The sequence below is a fragment of the Rattus rattus genome, chromosome 4 (assembly GCF_011064425.1).
Source record: "Rattus rattus isolate New Zealand chromosome 4, Rrattus_CSIRO_v1, whole genome shotgun sequence".
NCBI classification, from domain to species: domain Eukaryota; kingdom Metazoa; phylum Chordata; class Mammalia; order Rodentia; family Muridae; genus Rattus; species Rattus rattus.
This window is the reverse complement of record NC_046157.1, coordinates 148,006,770-148,028,211: the sequence shown is the minus strand read 5'-3', so window position 1 is coordinate 148,028,211 and position 21,442 is coordinate 148,006,770. Positions and strand designations below refer to the sequence as shown.

The 21,442-nt window shown below is 45.8% G+C and overlaps 1 protein-coding gene across 8 annotated transcripts; it reads left to right on the top strand.

Annotated features, from left to right (window-relative positions):
* The first annotated feature begins 19 nt into the window (after positions 1 to 19).
* Znf142 (zinc finger protein 142) lies at positions 20 to 21,435 on the top strand. 8 transcript variants are annotated; one of them, XM_032901353.1, is made up of 10 exons: positions 20 to 185; positions 447 to 575; positions 2,493 to 2,806; positions 7,523 to 8,122; positions 9,419 to 9,583; positions 11,416 to 12,240; positions 14,259 to 14,436; positions 15,565 to 18,496; positions 19,389 to 19,494; positions 20,513 to 21,435. In XM_032901353.1, the coding sequence occupies exons 3-10, from the start codon at positions 2,521 to 2,523 to the stop codon at positions 20,980 to 20,982; spliced, it is 5,562 nt and encodes a 1,853-aa protein (XP_032757244.1). In that variant the 5' UTR covers positions 20 to 185; positions 447 to 575; positions 2,493 to 2,520; the 3' UTR covers positions 20,983 to 21,435. The 8 variants fall into 8 exon arrangements, with proteins under 8 accessions (XP_032757244.1, XP_032757243.1, XP_032757242.1 ...); XM_032901352.1 differs by having other exon boundaries at positions 416 to 575; XM_032901351.1 differs by having other exon boundaries at positions 20 to 241.
* Positions 21,436 to 21,442: the final 7 nt, after the last annotated feature.

Below are 21,442 nucleotides of genomic sequence, written 5' to 3'. Positions count from 1 at the left end.
TACTCAAGGACACAGAGGGGAAACCATAGAGTAGCACGGGCCTCGAAGAGAGACAGAGTGACCGCCACACGTCAGATTCCCAGAGGCGCCTGGGCCGGGGGCGGTCGCATCAAAGGCCCCTGAGGAGCCACGCCAGTTCCAGTCGGACCATAGAGATGCAGCTCCCGCCAGCCCTGGGGTAGAAGGTGAGAGAGCGGCTGTCGGCGGGAACCAGGGGAAGTGCGGACGCTGCGAGCTGGAGGTAAAAGTTTCTCTAGCCCCAGCTTGAATAGGCCTTGGAGGTGGGAAGCCGTGGGAGGAGGTGCTGAGGGGAGCGCGTCGATGAGAGGGGCTCGGGCGCATCTCTGCTGCACTTGGGCGCCTCAGTCGCGTCACAGCTCCGGGCCCCGCCCGGGTATCCGCTGCCTCTCCTCAGGACCATAATCGTGACGATGCATCATCCCAAGCCTTGCAGGTTTCAAAACGCCTTTCTTTTCCGCTGGATCTCGTGACTTGGCTGTCGCCGCCTCCACTTTACAGATAGGAAAGCTGAGGCCCAGAGAAGCGAGGCAAGTGCATCTGTTCAAGGCCACACGGTGAGTCCAAGCCCAGAGGCGCGTGGGAACTGAGGTGCTTACGCAGGGGCGCCTTCTGTGTTCCTTTTTTTCTCCGGTGTCAAAGAAAGCGCGTTACTTTTTTCTGGCTCACTCCTACCTCCTTTGCCTCGTCTTCCTGGGGCCATGTGATAGACTGGAAGACTGGCCAGAGCAGCAATAATAAGTAGTCGGTGGAGGCTGTGATTTCCAAAAAGCCAAGTGGCCTTCCCTGCCACCTTCTGAATTCCTGTCTGTACTTTTGCTATTTGGTTTTTTAAAGATTTGTTTATTTTATGTACGTGAGTACACTGTTGCTTTCTTCAGGCACACCAGAAAAGGGCATCGGATCCTAATAACAGATTAAGCCACCATGTGGTTAGTGGGAATTGAATCCAGGACCTCTGGAAGAGCAGTCAGTGCTCTTAACCGCTGAGCCATCTCTCCAACCCTCTTGTTTTTAAGTGGATGGATTCTGCAGAATAAGGAATAGCCACTCTCCCCTGGCTCTTACTCAACTTCGGTGACCCAGTTTTGTTTTTTGAAACAGGGCCTCACTGTGTAGCTCTGTCCTGGAACTCACTATGTGTTTGTTCCAAGCTGGCCTCAAACTCACAGACACCTGCCTGTGTCTGCCTCCTGAGTCCTGGGAATTTAAAAGATTGTCTCGGGGCTGGGGATTTAGCTCAGTGGTAGAGCGCTTACCTAGGAAGCGCAAGGCCCTGGGTTCGGTCCCCAGCTCCGAAAAAAAGAGAACCAAAAAAAAAAAAAAAAGATTGTCTCATTTATTTCAGCCATGTTTAACAGGGTATACAGTTTAATTCTTTTTTTTTCTCAGTTGTGTTAGTGAATTGGAAATTTACCTTGCATTTGAGGAACCACTGGCTTGATACCTTGGTTTAAAATATCTGGGTTTATTGCAACTCGGCTGATCCACTAAAATTTTTATTTTGTCTGACTTACCTAGCTTATTGGTGCTTAGTGTTGGTTGAAGTGAAAAATTTCAATGGACTACTCAACGCTCCATATCCAGCACTTGGGATATATAATAGCTCATCTGTACAGTGCTCGCCTTAGCATGCACAAAGCCCTGGGTTTGATCTTCAGCAACACATTAAAAGAAAAGTGTGAAACTAGAGAAATGGCTCAGTGGTTAAGAGTAAAAGATGTTCTTCCTGAGGGCCTGAGTTCAGTTTTCAGCCCCCTAATCAGGTGTCTGATGACCACCCCAGCTTCAGAGGATCCACCACTGTTTTCTGGACAGCTGAGCTATATATCTAGGAAAGGAGGTTGATATGGAGACAACAGCAATGCGGTGTGGTTTCTAATAGAACTACACACAGAGGCGGTCAGGCCCCAGAAAAGAGAAAATTCAGAATGTTAGGAAGCATCCAAAGCAGAAACGTTTATTTGCTTCAGGAGTATTTGATTAGCTAGGCAAGAGATTTCCGTGGGTTGAATGGGAGAGGCAAGAAAGTAGAAGGGTCTGTAATTCAGGAGGGTCAGAGAATGGCAAATCATCTGGTTAGGAGGGCAGAATGGGAGGGATGTCTGGGAAGATAGGTCAGTGAGGACCATAAGTGAAGGGATATTATAGCTAGACTGAGGAATAATGAGGTCATCAGGTAGTAAGAGAGAGAGCCTCCAACCCACTCAGCTTTGTTGCAAGGGTCACTTAGCAAAAAACAGAACCTGTAATCTTTAATGTCAGCCTCAGCTTGTTGGCTCTCTACTGATTTTATTCTCATATTTTTGTGTTGAATGTCGTTTTGAGAAGATTTAGAATAATAAAGTGTGGCATGTTGCTATAAAAGGAAATGCCTAAATGTGTGAGGCCAACTTAAGACAAATTAAGAGTTCTAACCGTGTGTGTGTGTGTGTGTGTGTGTGTGTGTGTGTGTGTGTTTTCTGGTTTGTCAGCATTTAGGAGGCCACAGCACACAAATCAATGATAATGACGGACCCAGTGTTGGCATCCCAGCTGACTAACGGCACTGGGGAGATGGATGGATTATGCTCTGAACTACTGTTGATTCCCCCACCTCTCTCAAACCGTGGAATCCTGGGCCCTGTCCAGAATACCTGTGCTTCTGGGGAGCCTGCATCTTTGCCTGCTGACCCAGGCTGTCTGCTGGTTGAGGCCACAGCTACTGAAGAGGGTCCAGGGAACATGGAGATCATTGTGGAAGCAGTAGCTGGAACTCTGTCCCCAGGAGCTCCTGGAGAGACCTCAGGTACAAACTAGTTGCTACCAGGCCAGTGGGACACACAGCCTTGAGGCTTTTTGTCTGTGCTATTTTGGTCCTTCTCTTTGAATGTGATGAGAACACAAGTAACATGCTATTTTTATACCCTGAGATGTTATAATTTGGTTTGCAGTTGGTGCATGTTGATGGATGGCTGGCAAGGTATGTGCAGCCTTGTAACAAACTTTTGGCAAAGTTTATCCCAAAAGAGCTTTGTGTCTCCTGGGCAGTAATCCAGAACAAGAAACCTTTTTGACGCCTCTGCCAATTTGGCTTGTCTTTGCTCTTATGGTCCTTGGGGAGGCTTTCTTCCATGCTGACCCTCAGCCAGCCAAGGATTGGGCCAAAGGCCCAGCCTCTTCAACCATCCTGAGTTTGGCAGGACTTTCTAGAAGAAACTGTTTCCTTGCTCTAGTTTCCTGTGTATAGCATACACCCAGGGCATGCTGAGAGGTGGGCATATGACTTATTCCAGTGGGAAGTTCTCTTTATCCTCTGTACATCTACAACTTTCATTTTTTGCAAACTCCGTGTTTTAACTGCTGTCTCTCAGTTACAGTGTTAAACTTTGTCTTCTGACAGTATAGGATAATAGCAAAGGATGCTGGGGAAATTAGGTAATTAGACCATGTGAGAATTCTAAACTTTTCTCCGGGGGGTAAAGAGAGAGGACCTGAACACACTGTGTGGTGGTTTGCACTTTTAATCCCAGTACTTGGGAGACAGAGGGTAGCTGAGTACAAGACCAGCCAGTGCTACATAGTGGGACCCTGTCTCAAAAAAAAGAGAGAGACATTTTAACATAAGCAAGTTAAGAGGTCTGGGAAGGGGGCTGGGGATTTAGCTCAGTGGTAGAGCGCTTACCTAGGAAGCGCAAGGCCCTGGGTTCGGTCCCCAGCTCCGAAAAAAAAAAAAAGAACCAAAAAAAAAAAAAAGAGGTCTGGGAAGATGCCTCAGTGAGTAAGGACATTTGCCACTAAGCAGGATGACCTGTGTTTAGTCCCTAGAGCCCATGAGGTGAAAAAAAGAGAACTGACTCCTACAAGTTGTCCTCTGACCTCCACACATGTGCATGCATGTGTATACAAATTTTATATAAATGAATTTTTTTTAAGGTAAAAAATTTTTAAAAGCCAGTATTTTTAAATTTTGAGTTCATTGTTTTTGGTTTTAGTTTAGTTTTGTTTTGTTTTTTAAACTAGATGTGGTGTTACTCACCTCTAATTCCAGGATTGAGGGGGATTTCTGCATGTTCTGAGACAGATATCTACATAATGAATTTTAGGCAAGCCAGGGCTACACAGAAAGATCTCTTGAGAAGAGAGAGAATGAGTGAATGAATGAATGAATGAATGACTATATGCAGTTCACAAAGAAGAAATAAAAAGAAACAGTAGTCCTATAGAAGAATGCTTAAATTCAAATAGTTATAAAATAGAAGCTATTTTTGCTTCTCAATTTTGGTAAAAACTGTCTTTATTTTTTTTAACTCCTAGAGTTGGGGCTGGAGAGATGGCACAGTGGTTGAGACCATTGGCTGCTCTTGCAGAGGACCCAGCATTCACATCACAGACAAAACACTAATCAATGCTCATAAAATAGAAATAAATTAACTTTTTTTTTAAAAAGTGTACATACTTTAAAAATGCCCAGAGTTGAGGAGAGGCTATATAAGGATATATAATCTTGCAACTCTGGGGTTTGTTTTTTATACACTCTTACTAGCTCTAGCTGATTTGGTAGGAAATTTGCTATATAGACTAGATTTGCATAGAACAAAGATCTGCCTCTGGGGTGTGAACCCAGATTATTGTATATAGTAGCTAATGGTTATACTACTACTAAGCTGCATCTGCAACCCAAATTAAGCTTTTGAAGATCAGTTAAGCTTTGTAGAAAATTTTACAATATGCACGTTCTGTCATAGTAATTCCACTTCAGAACCATCTCTTACAGGAAAACCCACATGCAAGGGATGGGGTGTTATTGACATCGTTGTTGTCGTCATCGTTGTTGTTGTTGGGAACATCTTAGTGGTCCATGAGGCAGAATTTCATTTAGATTTATCAGTGCTATGAAGTGCTACAAACAGGTTGAAAAGATAGAGTAGATTTAATATGTAGTCACATAAAAATAACTTGGATAAGTGAGTGAGTGTTATAGAAATTATTTAATCCAGGCCCAAGGTTTTTACCCTGCCTTAGCTATTTAAGTTCCCAGATGAAAGACACATGCAACCTTTATAAGGTTGCAATAAGCCTTAAACAATACAGTAGCTGATACGCTATTAGAATCTACTTTCCTGTTGCTAACCCTGAGTTATTACTATTTTTCATTTTGGCTGTTCTTAACTCCAATTGGCCAGCCCAGAGAGTCATGTTCTCTTGACTCCTAACCCATGGCAGCTTCTTCTTCCTCCTCTCCTGCATTTTCTTCCTCCTTCCTCCTCATGGTCCCTCTCCGATCCCAAGCCTGGGAAGACCTAGACCTCACCTATGTCTCTTCTGCACAGCTGTGGTTGTTGGCATCTTTACCAATCGGAAATAACTTGGGGTGTCTCTGGGGCAACCATTCTTGGAGACCCAAAATTAGCATTAAAATACAAGGAGCATTAGGCCAACACACTACAAGTGTCCTGGTCTGCATCAGTAATCCCAGCATTCCTTTAATCCTAGTCCTCAGGAAACAGGCTGAAGGATCTAGAATTTGAGACTAGCCTAAGCTACATAAACTAGCATGGGTACATGTCAAAACCCTGTCTCATGCTTCTGTACAATGGTTTACCAGACAAAAGTGTTTGCCTGACAACCTGAATTTCATTCTTAGAACCATGTAGAAAGTGTATATGTATGAGATGGCTTGGATCTATAACCCAACACTCCTTTGAGAGATGAGAGGTACAGAGAGGAGACTCATCCAGAATCTGGGAAGCTCAGATACACATCATGGGGGTAGAAGCAACAAGAGACCTTGCCTCAAAAACAAAAGTAGAAAAAAACTAAACTCCCAAGAAGTTGTTCCTTGCCCTTGATACATTACCATGGCACACATATATACAAATACCTAAATAAAGAGGTAAATGTAATTTTTTAAAAAAGACTCTGTCTCAAACAAACAAAAAGCCCAACAACTTTATCCTAAAGCAAGTGAACAGGGGTTGGAGAGGATAGTTTGAAAACGACAGTCAGATGTGGTAATGCACACCTTTAACCCCAGTACTCCAGAAGCAGGGGCAAGCAAATCTCTGAGGCCAAGGCCCTTCTCATCTACATAGCACATTCCAAGACAGCCAGACTCCTGTCTCACTGCCCCTCTCAGTAAAACAGTGACTAACAAGAGAGAGCAAGCAGCCGGCAGGATACAGTGTAAGCCACACTGCCCTGCGCTTGGGCTGAGGTTCTGCCGATAATGAGTGTGGTCTTAACTTTGTGGAGTTCCAAGTTGCCCTTTTCAGAGCAGCTGGAAGACTAAATCTTACCATCCTCAAGATCTGCTCACTCCTTTAAAAATTAGCAGTTATTATATCTAGCTCTTCTGAAAAAGTTTTTTTTTTTTTTTTAATTTTTGTCTGGATTTTTCTTTATAGACTTTGACACTTATTCCTTAGCTTTTTGATATTCATGTGTGTCTGTTTTGCCTCCATGTATGTCCATGTGTGCCTGATGCCTGTGAAGGCCAGAAGAACGTAACAGGTTCCCCTGGAACTGGAGCTCAGACAGTTGTGGATGACGGGATTTAATCTGTCCTCTGGAAGAACAGCCAATACTCTTCACACTGAGCCATCTCTCCAGCATAACATGTCATTTATATTGGACATTTTTCCTAGTCTGTCATTGTTCTCTTGAAACTTTCTAAATTTTATTTTGGCAAAATATGCCTTTCATAATCTATATTAGATATTTTTCTAGTCTGATATTCTCTTGAAAGTTTCTCATTCTTATTTTATTTCTAATTTTTATTTGCCATTGTGTATGTATGTGTGGTGTGTATGTATGTGTGGTGTGTATATATGTTTGTGTGTGTGCACATATATGCTCTTTCGTAGATGACAGATCAGTATTGGGGATCTTCCTCAGTTGCTCTCTACATTTTTATTTTCCTTTACATCTTATTTAGTTCTGGTGTGTGTGGGGAGGGGGGCGGGCGGGGTATGGACTTCAGTTCCAGTTCTCTGCTTCTACCATGTGGGTTCTGAGGATTGAATGCAGGTCGTTAGGTTTGGTGGCAAATGTCTTCTCAGCAGCCCCTCCCCCCTTTTTTGAGACAGGGTCTCTTACTGTACCTGGACAACTCACCGGTTTGCTTAGGCCACCCGACCAATAAGCTCTACAATCTGCCTGTCATTGCACCCTCAGTGCTGGGGATCCAAACTCAAGTATTCATGCTTATATGGTAGGCAATTTATAGACTTTGCCCCCTAAATGTGCTTTCTGGATTTTATTGTTTGTTGATTCATTAACACACTTACTAAGCACTCATCTTGCCAAATATTTCACCAGACATGAGAAATCCAAAGACATGCCAGATACCAGACAGGTTATCCCTGACCTATAGGCTTATTATAGCCTAGTACAGAGCCAGACTTGAAGTCTGTCTGTATTCCATGACTAGAAAAGATTCACCTACGTTTCTACTAGTGACTAACTCCTTCAAGTCTTGTTCCATCTGATTCTGTGCCTTTCTCTGTCGGTCCTCTGCCTGCAGGTGTCCTGGTAAAGGTGGTGGAGGTATACTTCTGTGAGCGCTGTGAACAGAGCTTTGCAGAGCCTACTCTGCTCTCCCTGCACCAGTGCACTGAGACCCATATTCAGGCTGTGCAGGACCTCTCTAGTCCCCCATGCTCTGTAGAGCTGCCCCCCAGCAACCTCACCCTCCATGGCCCTCTACAGGACCCCAGCCTGCCAGATAGCCCCCTGCTATGTCCTGTATGTAGACAAGAGTTTGTCCAACCCCAGGCCTTGAAGAGCCACTTCAAGATTCACCGGGTCACTCCCAACATGTTCTCCTGCCCAGAGTCTGGCTGTGTGTTCTCTGCTGAAGATCGAAAGGGTCTGCAGCATCACCTGAGACAGACCCACAAGGCAGTTCCTGTGCCCTGTTCATTCCGGGGCTGCTCCCTGCTTTTTGGGAGTCAGCAGGGAATGGAGCTGCATCGGCAGGCCCATTACCCTTTCCACTGCAGCCATTGCAGCTTCATGGGCTCCAACGTCAAACTCTTCCGGCAGCATCAACGGAGCCATGGAGCCAGTACACGGGGAGAACTTTCTGCTGTTCAGGGCCTTCCATCCCAGGAGCTACTGCCAGGTAGGTGGCCAGGGTCCAATAGTCCCATGCCTGAAATGTAGCCATAGTTGATTTCTTTTTTTTTTTTTTCTTTTTTTTGGAGCTGGGGACCGAACCCAGGGCCTTGCGCTCGCTAGGCAGGCGCTCTACCGCTGAGCTAAATCCCCAACCCCCATAGTTGATTTCTTATGAGACATTTGTTTTCAGTATGACTGTTCCATGAATATGACAGAATGTAGTTAGTGACTTGAGAATGGAATTACTGGGGTGATATAGAAAGACTCTAGAAAACTTAACCAGTATAGAATACATGGGACAAAAGGAATTCAGTGTTTATGACAAGGAATGCAATTTGTCTTATGCAACGTATAATCTGAAATTATTTTAGGAATATCCCCCATTGATTGATTTCAGACCCTAAGGGTGTGCCTGTCATTGACTGTTACTGCTAGTAAAATGTGAGTGGTTTTAGATTGCCTTTAGAATGAGTGAAACTAGAATTGGATGAAATGGTGCCTGTCTGTAATCCTAGCACTGCAGAGGGTTAGAAATTCAAGATCAGCTTCAACTATATAGCAAATTCCAAGTCAACTTAGACTATATGTAATTATGTCTCGAATAAATAAACCATGTGAGAGTGGGTAGAAAGGAACAGGATTATTTTTAAAAGAAATCTCGGGAAGAGTGGTACTTTATTAATTTCTCCTTTTAGTCTCAAAACAACAGAACCAGCATGAGCTGAATGTAGGATCAGGGAACAGAGATGACAGACTATGAGACCTTGACTTGCCGGGCCTCCTTTTTATTCTAATATCTAGAAAGAGATGACCTTTCAGGGGCAAGGTGTAAGCCTGAAGTCTAAATTAGACTCCTCAGAAGAACTATGAGCAGTCAGGGTGCCGTGAACTATGCAGCCTTTAGCTCTGGAGACCTGGGCCAAGGAAATACATTCTAGTCTTTTCTGCCTCTTACCTCTCCCCACTTCTGAGTAACCTCAAAGTTCTGACATTAAAGGAGTCAGAGGTTTTTAGACTAGGTTTTTACTCTTGCTCCTCATATCCCTGTCTTGAATAAGAGTACATACACTTACTTAGCATCCAAGGTCCTTTCCTGCTAAAAAGAGAGAAGGGTAATCTACTTGCCAGTAAATAAAGTACCAGCATTCAGTACTGTCCTTGCCCCTTGTGGACTAAGTTTTTTTTTGGTTCTTTTTTTCGGAGCTGGGGACCGAACCCAGGGCCTTGCGCTTCCTAGGCAAGCGCTCTACCGCTGAGCTAAATCCCCAACTCCTGTGGACTAAGTTTTATGTGTTCCCAGCTGCCAAACTGCCTCCAGGAGACAGAGAACCTTCTGAGGAAGCAGGTGCGCCTTTGCCTGGGCGGGAGTCAGCTGAAGAAGAGGATGTAGAGGAGGAGGAGAATGTTGCCCAAAAAGACTCCCAGAAAGTCTTGGATAAAAGCCAAGGGGCTCAGCAGTTGGAAGGTAATAACATCACTAAGATTGAAGCTCTTCATGGTAGAGAGGAGTGGATACTGAGGAACCTGGCATTTAGGCTCTGGGGTTTGGATTTCTGAGCTTCAGTTCAGATCAATGTATGTTTGTTTGTTTGTTTGTATGTATGTATGTATGTATGTATCTATCTATCTATCTATCTATCTATCTATCTAGTGTAGATAAGCACACTGTAGCTGTCTTCAGGCACACCAGTAGAGTGCATTGGATCCCATTACAGATGGTAGAGCACCATCTGGTTGCTGGGAATTGACCTCTGGAAGAGCAGTCAGTGCTCTTAACCACTGAGCCATTTCTTCCCCCTACATGTATTCTTTCTGTTCTACTTAGACTCAAAAGTTAAGATTAGGGCTAGGGAAGTAACAATAGAGTAATCCTTAACGTGTGTGAGTCCTTAGGTTTAATCTCAAGGACTTAAAAACCACAACAAAGTCTAGTAGGCATTGATAAATAGGTTAATAGTGGTATGGGGCAGTTGTAAATACAATTTATTCTTGTAGGCAAGATTTTCTCAGCCAGTGTCTTAGTTAGGGTTTCTGTTACTATGATGAAACACTTTGACCAAAAGCAAATTGGGGCTGAAAGAGTTTATTGAGCATACACTTCCATACACTGTTCATCATTGAAGTCAGGAAAGGAGTTCAGAACAAGTCAGGCACCTGTAGGTAGGAGCTTATGCAGAGGACATGGAAGGGTGCTACTTACTGGCTTGTTCAGCCTGCTTTCTTATAGAACTCAGGACCACAAGCCCAGGAGTGGCACTACCCACATCCTCCATCAATCACTAAGAAAATTTGCCTTATAAGCTTGCCCCCAGCCCAATTTTATGAAGGCATTTTCTTAATTGAGATTCTCCCCTCATTGCTGACTTTAACTTGTGTCCCATTAACAAAAAACTATCCTATAGAGACAGGGACCTCTTTAGCAGGGAAAAGGAGTTCTGTTCATAGTATAGATAGTACAGGTTATTGATGATGTACCTGTTTTGTTTAACTTCCTAAGACTTTTTTTCTGAATCTTCGCTTCCACTTTAGAACTCAATAGAAACAATTCATTCCACAGAGATTATATTTATCTCTGGTAAATAAAGAGGTTCTGACTGTATTTATTACCGTCTCTCAATTATCTAGAGCTTGGTGAGCCAGTGTGTGGGAGTGTATTTTCTTTTGCTTACTCACTTGAGGCTCTTTCCTTCTCACCAGCCCTGCTGATAAAGCTGTATAAAGCAAGGGCAGCAAGAATAAGAAAGCTCGGGGGTTGGGGATTTGGGGATTTGGGGATTTGGCCCTGGGTTCGGTCCCCAGCTCCGAAAAAAAAAGAAAAAAGAAGAAGAATAAGAAAGCTCTGTGCAAATTCTCTTGTGCAGTAGTTAGGAATAGGCTAGAGAGATGGCTCAGTGGCTAAGAGCACTGACTGCTCTTCCAGAGATCCTGAGTTTAATTCCCAGCAACCACATGGTGGCTCACAACCATCTGTAATGGGATCCAATGCCCTCTTCTGGTGTGTCTGAAGAAAGGGACAGTGTACCCACATATATAAAATAATTTTTAAAAAAAAGTTAGGAATAGTGGGTGACTTGGGAAAACACTTGAACCAGGCCACAAGAAGGTATGGGTAGTTCTTGTGGTCCTGTTTCTCTTAATAGAGGAGTCTCTTACCTCCTTTTGAAACTCTTGTGTTTGGTTTTCATGATGAGAAAGGCCGCATGATATTTGTATCTGGGCAAACTGGCTTCTATTGTCTGTCATTAGCTAATGAACTATCAGAGAGTCTGACTCCTAACTCTGCATTCTCTTTCATAGGGCATGTGGCTTCAGGCACTGAGTCTCTCTTCAAGACACACATGTGCCCAGAATGCAAACGCTGCTTTAAGAAGCGGACCCATTTGGTAGAGCACCTACATCTGCACTTCCCAGACCCGAGCCTCCAGTGTCCTAACTGCCAGAAGTTCTTCACCAGCAAGAGCAAACTCAAGACACATCTGCTGCGGGAGCTGGGTGAGAAGGCCCATCGATGTCCTCTGTGCCACTATAGTGCAGTGGAGAGAAATGCACTTAACCGTCACATGGCCAGCATGCACGAGGATATTTCCAACTTCTACTCAGACACCTATGCCTGTCCTGTCTGCCGTGAGGAATTCCGCCTCAGCCAAGCACTCAAGGAGCACCTCAAGAGCCACACAGCAGCAGCTGCAGCAGAACCTCTAACCCTACACTGCTTTCAGGAGGGCTGCTTGTATGTAGCTCCCGACCGTAAGGCCTTTCTGAAGCACCTAAAGGAAACCCACGGAGTGCGGGCTGTGGAGTGCCGCCATCACTCTTGTCCCATGCTCTTTGCCACAGCCGAAGCCATGGAAGCCCACCACAAGAGTCATTATGCTTTCCACTGTCCCCACTGTGACTTTGCCTGCTCCAATAAGCACTTGTTCCGTAAACACAAGAAGCAAGGTCACCCAGGCAGTGAAGAACTACGGTGCACCTTCTGCCCCTTTGCCACCTTCAACCCAGTAGCCTACCAGGACCACGTTGGCAAGATGCACGCTCATGAGAAGATCCACCAGTGCTCTGAATGTAACTTTGCCACTGCCCACAAAAGGGTGCTTATCCGACACATGTTGCTTCATACTGGTGAGATGGCTTCCATCCTTATAATGGTGGTTAAGGTGATGGTTGGCACGAGCTTTTGCTGTGTACTACGTATCACACGAAGGGCAATGCTTACTGTGCTTCGTTTGACTCAAATGAGGCATAAGTTGACTGTCATTTAACAATAGTCAAGCTATCATCTGAATCCAGGTAGTATGATTTCTGAACCCGTGTTCTAACACTGGACTATCATTCCTTACGCTTGTCCAGTTATAGCTACCCCTAATCAAGTGCAGATAGGTGAATATTCAGCCTTTATAGTAAGGAGTTCTAGACCAGAACAGATAACTTCCTTCATAATTCAAGTTTTAGGACAGTCTGTTGGAGCAGGACAGGGGAGAATAATCAACCATCCATATACATTGTGAGACTTCTAGTGCCCTGAAAATTGTACTTGGTTGTTTTGGGGGGTTTTGGGTTGTTTTTGTTGTTGTTGTTGTTGTTGTTTTTGTTTTGTTTTGTTTTATTTTATTTTTTTTTAAACTCAGGATCTCTGGGAGAGTATCACTGCTCTTAACCACTGAGCCATCTCTCCAGCTGCTGCAATTAGACTTTTAATTGATGGCTAGTTTTACTGAAGCCTAGATGGCAGCTAAGTCAGGCCTTCTGCTACAGCGTCATCTCTATGATTGGTGCAAACTTCTAAGAATTGATGGGCTATTAAACCAGTTTCTACAGAAACTGATTAGTAGAATACTCTTTAGACAGTTCTATCGAAGCTATCATTGACCCCATTGAACAGTTCATTTCTGTGCACAGTTTAGTCACAGTCTCTAGTTCCCAAGGCCTTTTCCTAAAATCTCTACCTGTGTCATGTTACATAGTTTATAGCGTTCTTCCTGTTTCATCCTTTACAATCTCATAGTCAAGGCAGGAAAAGATAAGGGACAGAAATTAGGAAGTAAATTTTGGTCTACAGTAAGGCCATAGAGAGCTTTGTTGCCTGCCCTTTAGCATACAGAAGTGGCAGAAGGGTAAGGAGGTCTTGAAGGAGCACAGTCACTAGCCTGAAGGGTAAGGAGGTCTTGAAGGAGCACAGTCACTAGCCTGAAGGGTAAGGAGGTCTTGAAGGAGCACAGTCACTAGCCTGAAGGGTAAGGAGGTCTTGAAGGAGCACAGTCACTAGCCTCTTGGTGCCAGGTGTGGAGCAAGTACTGGGACTGCTTGTCCTTGAGTGCTCACTGTCACTGATGACTTTGGTATGTCTTATTTATATTTATTTATTCATTTATTTTTGGGTTGTTTTTTTTTTTTTTAAACAGGTGTTCTCTGTCTCCCTAGCTGACCTGAAACTTGCTCTGTAGACCAGGCTGTCCTCGAACTCAGAGATTTGCCTGCCTCTGCCTCCTGTGTGTTGGAACTAAAGGTGTGCGCCATCACTGCTGGGCAGTTATGTCTTCTTTAATACATCAACCATGTGAGATCTATATTGTGTTGCTCCCTTTCTGGAAATAAGATTAACAGGCTGCCCGAGGCCTGGTAGATTTCTCTGTGTCTTGATTTTTCCCACCTATAAAGTAGTGGTAATAATAGCACCTTCGTAGTTTTATTATGAAGACTCAGAGGAGGCACTTTATACAATGCTCAGGCACATAGTGAGAATTGTATAAATGCTGGCTGTTCATACATATTACTCTATTGGAATCTAGAGTCCTAGTTCTGTTTCTTCTCTTGTTTTAACCTATACTCAGGAAATAAGGAATTAAGTTACAGGTGCCAACTACCTTTCCAAAACAAAAAAAAAGTCACAGGTAGACTTTAATCTTACAAAGCTTACTCAGTGCTTACTTTCTTCCTCTCTTCTTTGGTATAGGACTTGGAGGAACTGTCTTGAGACAGTTCTAGTATAGCCTTGTTTCTTGTGGAGTTTGCTATATACCTGGTAGTACATAAAACTTTTGATCCTGCCTGGCATCATAGCAAACTTGCTGGAAGAGATGATATGGCCACTGTCAGTCTCTCTCTCTGACCTGTGTTCTTTCCCCTACACACAATATAAGGAGAGAAACCTCACAAATGTGAGCTCTGTGACTTCACCTGCCGAGACGTTAGCTACCTATCCAAGCACATGCTGACCCACTCCAACACCAAGGATTACATGTGTACTGAATGTGGCTATGTCACCAAGTGGAAGCACTACCTGAGTGTGCACATGCGGAAACATGCAGGGGATCTCAGGTAAGAGCACACACGTTTCCATCCCTGTCCCAGAAACATTATGCTAGTTAGCTCTTGCATCAGGCTTCTGGCCCCATTGCTTTCTCCATTCTAACACCGTTCTCTGATACTGTCATCTTAGCTCCATCACCATCAGGTGAGCCCTGCATATCAAGAGCATTCTGGGCCAGGAGAAGGAAAATGGAGATCAAAGTGTCACTTGGGAGCTGAGGAGATGGCTCAGTCAGTAAAGTGCTTGCCTGCAATCATGACAGTTTGAAGAGTTCAATCCTCAGAACCTGCATTTTAAAAAAAAGTATTATTTGAGTTCTTAGAATTTGGTCTCAGGGGGCTGGAAAGATGGCTCAGTGGTTAAGAGCACTGACTGCTCTTCCAGAGGTCCTGAGTTCAAATCCCAGCAACCACATGGTGGCTCACAACCATCTGTAATGGGATCTGATGCCCTCCTCTGGTATGTCTGAAGACAGTGACAGTGTACTCATATACATATAATAAATAAATAAAATCTTTAAAAAAAAAAAAGAATTTGGTCTCAGGAAAATGGATCTACACATTTAAATGGCACCAAATGGCCACTTTAAGATCTCTAACCTGAAAAAAAAAAAAGATCTCTAACCTGTGGACACAACTGCCTAGGGCTTGGTCTATAGCTTTTTTGCCTCCGCTGGAGATTGACAGCAAAGCACAAAAACCTGCCCCATGGGCTGTTGCTGTACCAGTTCCTTGGAATTCATGTGGATAATGCCACCCTGCACACCTGCCCCACTCTACTCAAGATTACCTTCCTGTAGAAAGTAGTTTAGGAACTCGGGTAGGACACTTCTAGCATGCACAAAGCCCTGATGGAGTTCAATCCCCAGCACCTCGTCAGGGTTGCGCGTGGGAGCAATCTAGAGAACAGCTCTGAAGCTTAGGTATCTCTGCCCATCACTTCCTTTGGGACCTTTAGGCAGGCTCTTCACTTCAGTGCCTTGGCCTCACCTGTTTCACAGGATGGTGAAAGGTTGTTTAAATCAGAAGGTTCATATGCAGCATAGAGTGCAGACCCAGGCCCAAAGTATTTAGTCAGTGACTGTTACCTGTTATGATTTATTGTTATGATTGACTCTTCTTTGTCCTTCTTCCCAGATACCAGTGCAACCAGTGCTCCTACCGCTGCCATCGGGCTGATCAGCTAAGCAGCCACAAACTACGGCACCAGGGCAAGTCCCTCATGTGTGAGGTGTGTGCCTTTGCCTGCAAGCGGAAGTATGAGCTTCAGAAGCACATGGCTTCTCAGCACCACCCTGGCACACCTGCCCCACTCTACCCCTGCCGCTATTGTAGCTATCAGAGCCGCCACAAGCAGGCCCTCCTGAGCCATGAGAACTGCAAGCATACCCATCTCCGTGAGTTTCACTGTGCCCTCTGTGACTACCGTACCTTTAGCAACACCACACTCTTCTTCCACAAGCGTAAGGTCCATGGCTACATGCCAGGGGACCAGGTTTGGCAGTTCTGCAATGCCAGCCAAGAGTTGGAGGGGGCCAGGCAGTGCCTGGCACCTCCTTCAGACTCAGGACCTTCAAGCCAGCTATCGGCTCAGCCTGAGAAAGAAGACCATGAACATGAGATTGGGGCCAGCTCCATTGTGGACCAGGCCCTGCCAGAGACAAATGAGGAGGCCAGCACCAAAAGACAAGATGGCATTGAGGCTCCCCAAGAGGATGACCAGGTTGGCAGCCCCAGCCTGGGGGAGGTGGAAGAGGGTGGCTGCACACTACACTTGGAGGCCCTGAGAGTAGAACTAGAACCTGAGGCAGAGCCACCACCCCTTGAAGAGTTCACTGAAACAGCTGCTGTGGAGTTCAGGCCTCTAGAGCCCTCAGGACCCCTCGGAACAGACAGACCGGGTGGCCTGGCAGAGCCTCAACTGCCCGGCTTTGACAGTGCTGGGACCCCTGCCTTTGACAGTGCTGGGACTCCTGCATTGGTTGCTGAGGAAGAGCCTCTTCTGGAGAAGCTAGCCTCTGAACCTCCCAGAAATCCCCTAATCTCTGAGGAAGCGCCTAACACATTCAAGGCAACTCTGACTGCCGAAACTGTACCGTTGCCTCAGGTTCCTGAGTCAGAGTCACTACTTAAGGCCATGAGGAGACAGGACAAAGAACAAGCAGAAGCATTAGTGCTAGAGGGCCGGGTGCAAATGGTAGTGATCCAGGGAGAAGGAAGAGCCTTCCGCTGCCCACACTGTCCTTTTATCACTCGCCGGGAAAAAGCCCTAACTCTGCACTCCAAATCAGGGTGCCAAGGTCGCCGAGAGCCCCTGCTGTGCCCCGAGTGTGGAGCTAGCTTTAAGCAACAGCGTGGCCTCAGCACCCATATGTTGAAGAAATGCCCTGTTCTTCTCAGAAAGAACAAGTCTTTGGCTTTGCCCAAACCTGTCTCTCCCACTCTACATCCTGAGCTCCCAAGTGGCCAAGCCTCACAGGATGCTGAAAGTAGGAAGCCCCCACCTTCACCATCAAAGGTAGAGCTCTCGATTTCAAAAGATGCTTCTTCTGAGCTCCCTGGGGAGCCAGGAGTAGAGGAACATCTTCCTACACCCTCTGACTTTCCAACCTCTCCACCAGGAAACTCCTTGCCCACAGGGACCTCTGAGAAGTTCTACTTTGAGCAAGGCAAGTTTCACTGCAACTCGTGCACGTTTCTTTGTTCTCGACTCTCCTCCATTACCTCCCATGTGACTGAAGGCTGCAGAGGGGCACATAGCCAGGGAAGAAAGCGTGGGCGCCCCCAGACCCATACTGTTGTGCTGCCTCTTAACAGTGGGGACTCTACCCTCCTGAATACTGGGCGTACAGACTCCAGCCCTGGTGATAGGGACACAGCTGTGGTTCAGAAGCAAAAGGGCGCCCTCTACTCCTGCCCCACATGTCCCTTTAGCTGTCAGCAGGAACGGACCCTGAAGACTCACCAGACACAGGGCTGCCCCCTCGAGCCTGGAGATCTGCACTGTGGTCTCTGCCCATTCACTGCTCCTGCTCCTGCTGCACTGAGGCTCCATCAAAAGCGGAGGCATCCCACTGCATCCCCAGCCTCTGGCCCGCGGCCCCTTCTGCAGTGTGGGGACTGTGGCTTTACCTGCAAGCAAAGCCGGTGCCTTCAGCAGCATCGGAGGCTCAAGCATGAGGGTGTGAAGCCACATCAGTGCCCTTTCTGTGACTTTTCTACTACTAGACGCTACCGGTTAGAGGCCCACCAGTCTCGACACACAGGTGTTGGCCGCATCCCTTGCAGCTCCTGCCCTCAGACATTTGGTACCAACTCCAAGCTGCGTTTGCACCAACTACGAGTCCATGACAAAACACCCACCCACTTCTGTCCACTCTGTGACTATAGTGGTTACCTTCGTCATGACATCACTCGCCATGTCAACAGCTGTCACCAGGGTACCCCATCCTTTTCCTGCTCTCAGTGTGAGGCCCAGTTTAGCTCAGAAACAGCACTCAAGCAGCATGCTTTGCGACGACACCCAGAACCAACACCTTCCTCTGGCTGTCCTGTAGATGTCACTGAGGGCCCGTTACACTGTTCCCACTGTGGCCTGCTCTGCCCCAGTCCTGCCAGCCTTCGAGGACACACCCGAAAACAGCACCCAAGGCTGGAGTGTGGGGCCTGCCAGGAGTCCTTCCCTAGCCGGCCAGCACTAGATGAACATCGGAGGCAACATCATTTCAGCCATCGCTGCCAGCTCTGCAGCTTTGCCGCCCGGGAGCGAGTAGGCCTGGTGAAACACTACCTGGAACAGCACGAGGAGACTTCAACAGCACCCTCAGATGGGGATGCTGGCCAGCCCTCTCTTTGCTGCCCCTTTTGTGACTTTGCCTGTCGCCATCAGTTGGTGCTTGATCATCATGTAAAGGGACATGGAGGTACCCGGCTCTACAAGTGTACTGACTGTGCCTATAGCACCAAAAATAGGCAGAAGATTACCTGGCACAGTCGCATTCACACTGGGGAAAAGCCTTACCGCTGTCACCTCTGTTCCTATGCCTGTGCTGACCCTTCTCGACTCAAGGTAAGGTCAAGGACCACATGATAGGAACTGCAAGGAGTGTAGGCCTTGGATTCTGATCTGTGTGTGTGTGTGTGTGTGTGTGTGTGTGTGTGTGTGTGTGTGTGTGTGTGTGAGAGAGAGAGAGAGAGAGAGAGAGAGAGAGAGAGAGAGAGAGAGAGAGAGAGAGGGCGTGCCTAATGCCTACAAAGCAAGAGGAGGGTTTCAGACCCTCTAGAACAGAGGTAAGAACAGTTGTGAGCTGCCGTTTGGATTTTGGAAACTGAATCCTGGTCCTGTGGAAGAGCAACCAGTGTTCTTTAATTGCTAAGCACTGGATTCTGTAACACATAATTCAGTTGTGACTCTGAATAGGTTCCTTAACTTCTCAAAACTTAGATTCTTCATCTGTAAAAGGGATAAACACAACTTTATGAGCTTTTGTAAAGATAAATTCAATAATTGCCATACAGTGCTTTGGGAATAATCTGGGTAGTAATAGCTAACATGTATTAAGCACTTAAAATTTCCCAGCACTGCAATTTTAATCCTTTAAAAATTCAAGTTGGGTCCCTGGGTAGGGAACTCAGGGATAAGAATGCTTGCCTAATAATATACACAGGCGTTGGGATTAGTCATCCATATCATATGTATACACACAGACAGATGCTTGCACTATTTCCCGTGTTAAAGATTATTAGACAGAATTAGGGGTTGGCTTACCCAGTAACACAGCTAGTAAGAAACAACTGGGGTTGGGGATTTAGCTCAGTGGTAGAGCGCTTGCCTAGGGGCGCAAGGCCCTGAGTTCAGTCCCCAGCTCCGAAAAAAAAACCAAAAAAAAAAAACAACTGAAACCTAAGGAGAAGCACCCTATTGTATGGGGAATAAACATCTGCATTCGATCTTCCTTCAGTACCACATGCGGATCCATAAGGAGGAACGGAAGTACCTGTGCCCCGAGTGTGGGTACAAGTGCAAGTGGGTCAACCAACTCAAATACCACATGACCAAGCACACAGGTGAGTGTGTGAGTTCACTGTCCTGCTTAAAGGATTCCCTGTTCTCTAGAAAACCTGACCTCCCTGAGATGTTGGATATCCTCACTCATTCAGAGCCTACATCAGTTTTCTTTGACACTGAGAATAGTGGGTACACTAGAAGAACAAATACTAGAAATGGTTCCCCAGCCCATTGAATAGAAACCAAAGAGCGGGTAAACCTGAAAACCTGGGCAAGTGTATTTCCAAAACTTCGCCTGTGAACACGTTCACACACATAGAGGGTCACACATGGAGAACCTCCAACTCAATTTTCAGTAACTACTGAGAGATACTTGGTTTCTATGTGGATATGGTAGAAAGATTGTGAGTGAGGAGAAAGGTGATTTTCTTTTAAGATTTATTTTTTTATGTGCACTGGTGTTTTGACTGCATATTTGTGTGAGAGTGCCAGATCCCCTGGAACTGGAGTTACACATATGAGTGCTGGGAATCGAACCCTGCTCCTCCGGAAAAGCAGCCAGTGCTCTTAACCCCTGAATCATCTTTCTAGCCCCAAGTTCCCTATCGATGTGTCTTTTGCTCTCTAGCATATAGAATCCACTACAGAGAACTGTAAAGGATTGATGACTGGGTACCTTCAATTACAGCATGTCATTTCCGCAATGTGGGAGTATCTTTACCTCTTCCTTCTTTGAATATTTTCTCAATTTTTTTTTTTTAAGTTTGGTAAGAAAATGTCTAAATGGAGTCTTGAGTCTTTAAATTTTGTAGTATCATATGACCGAGGAAGGGTTAGAGTTTCCCGTTTAATAACCTGTCATTGTTGAATATTCTTCACTGTTAGGTAGGCTAGTTAGTTACAAGTCCAGTTACAAGCCGTCAGCATCCATTGGAACCTGTGTGTTAGGTGTACCTGGGACAGAATGGTATGGTGATTAGCTTGTTGCTGTGTTGCTTATATCCAAGTATCATACTGATTTATGATTCACTGACCCTGTTCTTCTCTCTTCCATGGTGATTTGTGCTTGTCCTATAGGACTGAAGCCATACCAATGTCCTGAGTGTGAGTACTGCACCAACCGTGCTGATGCGCTTCGTGTACACCGGGAGACACGGCACAAAGAGGCACGGGCTTTCATGTGTGAGCAGTGTGGCAAGGCATTCAAGACACGCTTCCTGCTGCGCACCCACCTCCGAAAGCACAGTGAGGCCAAACCCTATGTTTGCAATGTTTGCCACCGTGCTTTCCGCTGGGCTGCTGGACTGCGACATCATGCTCTTACCCATACTGACCGCCACCCGTTCTTCTGCCGCCTCTGCAGCTACAAGGCCAAGCAAAAGTTCCAGGTGGTCAAGCATGTGCGTAGGCACCACCCCGACCAGGCTGACCCCAACCAAGGTGTTGGCAAAGACCCTACCACTCCCACGGTGCATCTACATGATGTGAAACTGGAAGATCCCAGCCCTCCGGCTCCTCCTGCTCCCCCTACTGGACCTGAGGGCTGAGCCCCTTCCCCATCTCTGGTATAGGAAAAAGATACAGGCCAAGATATGCAAACTGTAACTATAGCTAGCCTGAGGAACTCAGGGCGTGAGGGAGGACTGGCTTTGGGATGTCAGTGTGGCTGGAACACACTCTCTACCCTTGGGACTCTAGCCTTTGAAATGAACAGTTATATAAAAGATAGGCTTGGACTAAACTGTTGATTTCTTCTTGAGTAGCGTTATGGTTTGACCTGTGACTGAATCTCCAGTGACCACCATTGTTGGATCAGAGGCCCTGGCTATAAGGGCTTTGTTTTGTTTTTGTTTTTTTTTTCACTCCATCATCTCTTTCCTTTTTACTGCTTCAAATCCTATTTTCTTTCACCATTTTCTAAAGAGTTGTACCTAATTGCATGTGTCCTTGCGCCTAATGCTCTGTAAAGCATGTAAACAGAAGCTTACCAGTTTAACAGACTTGTCT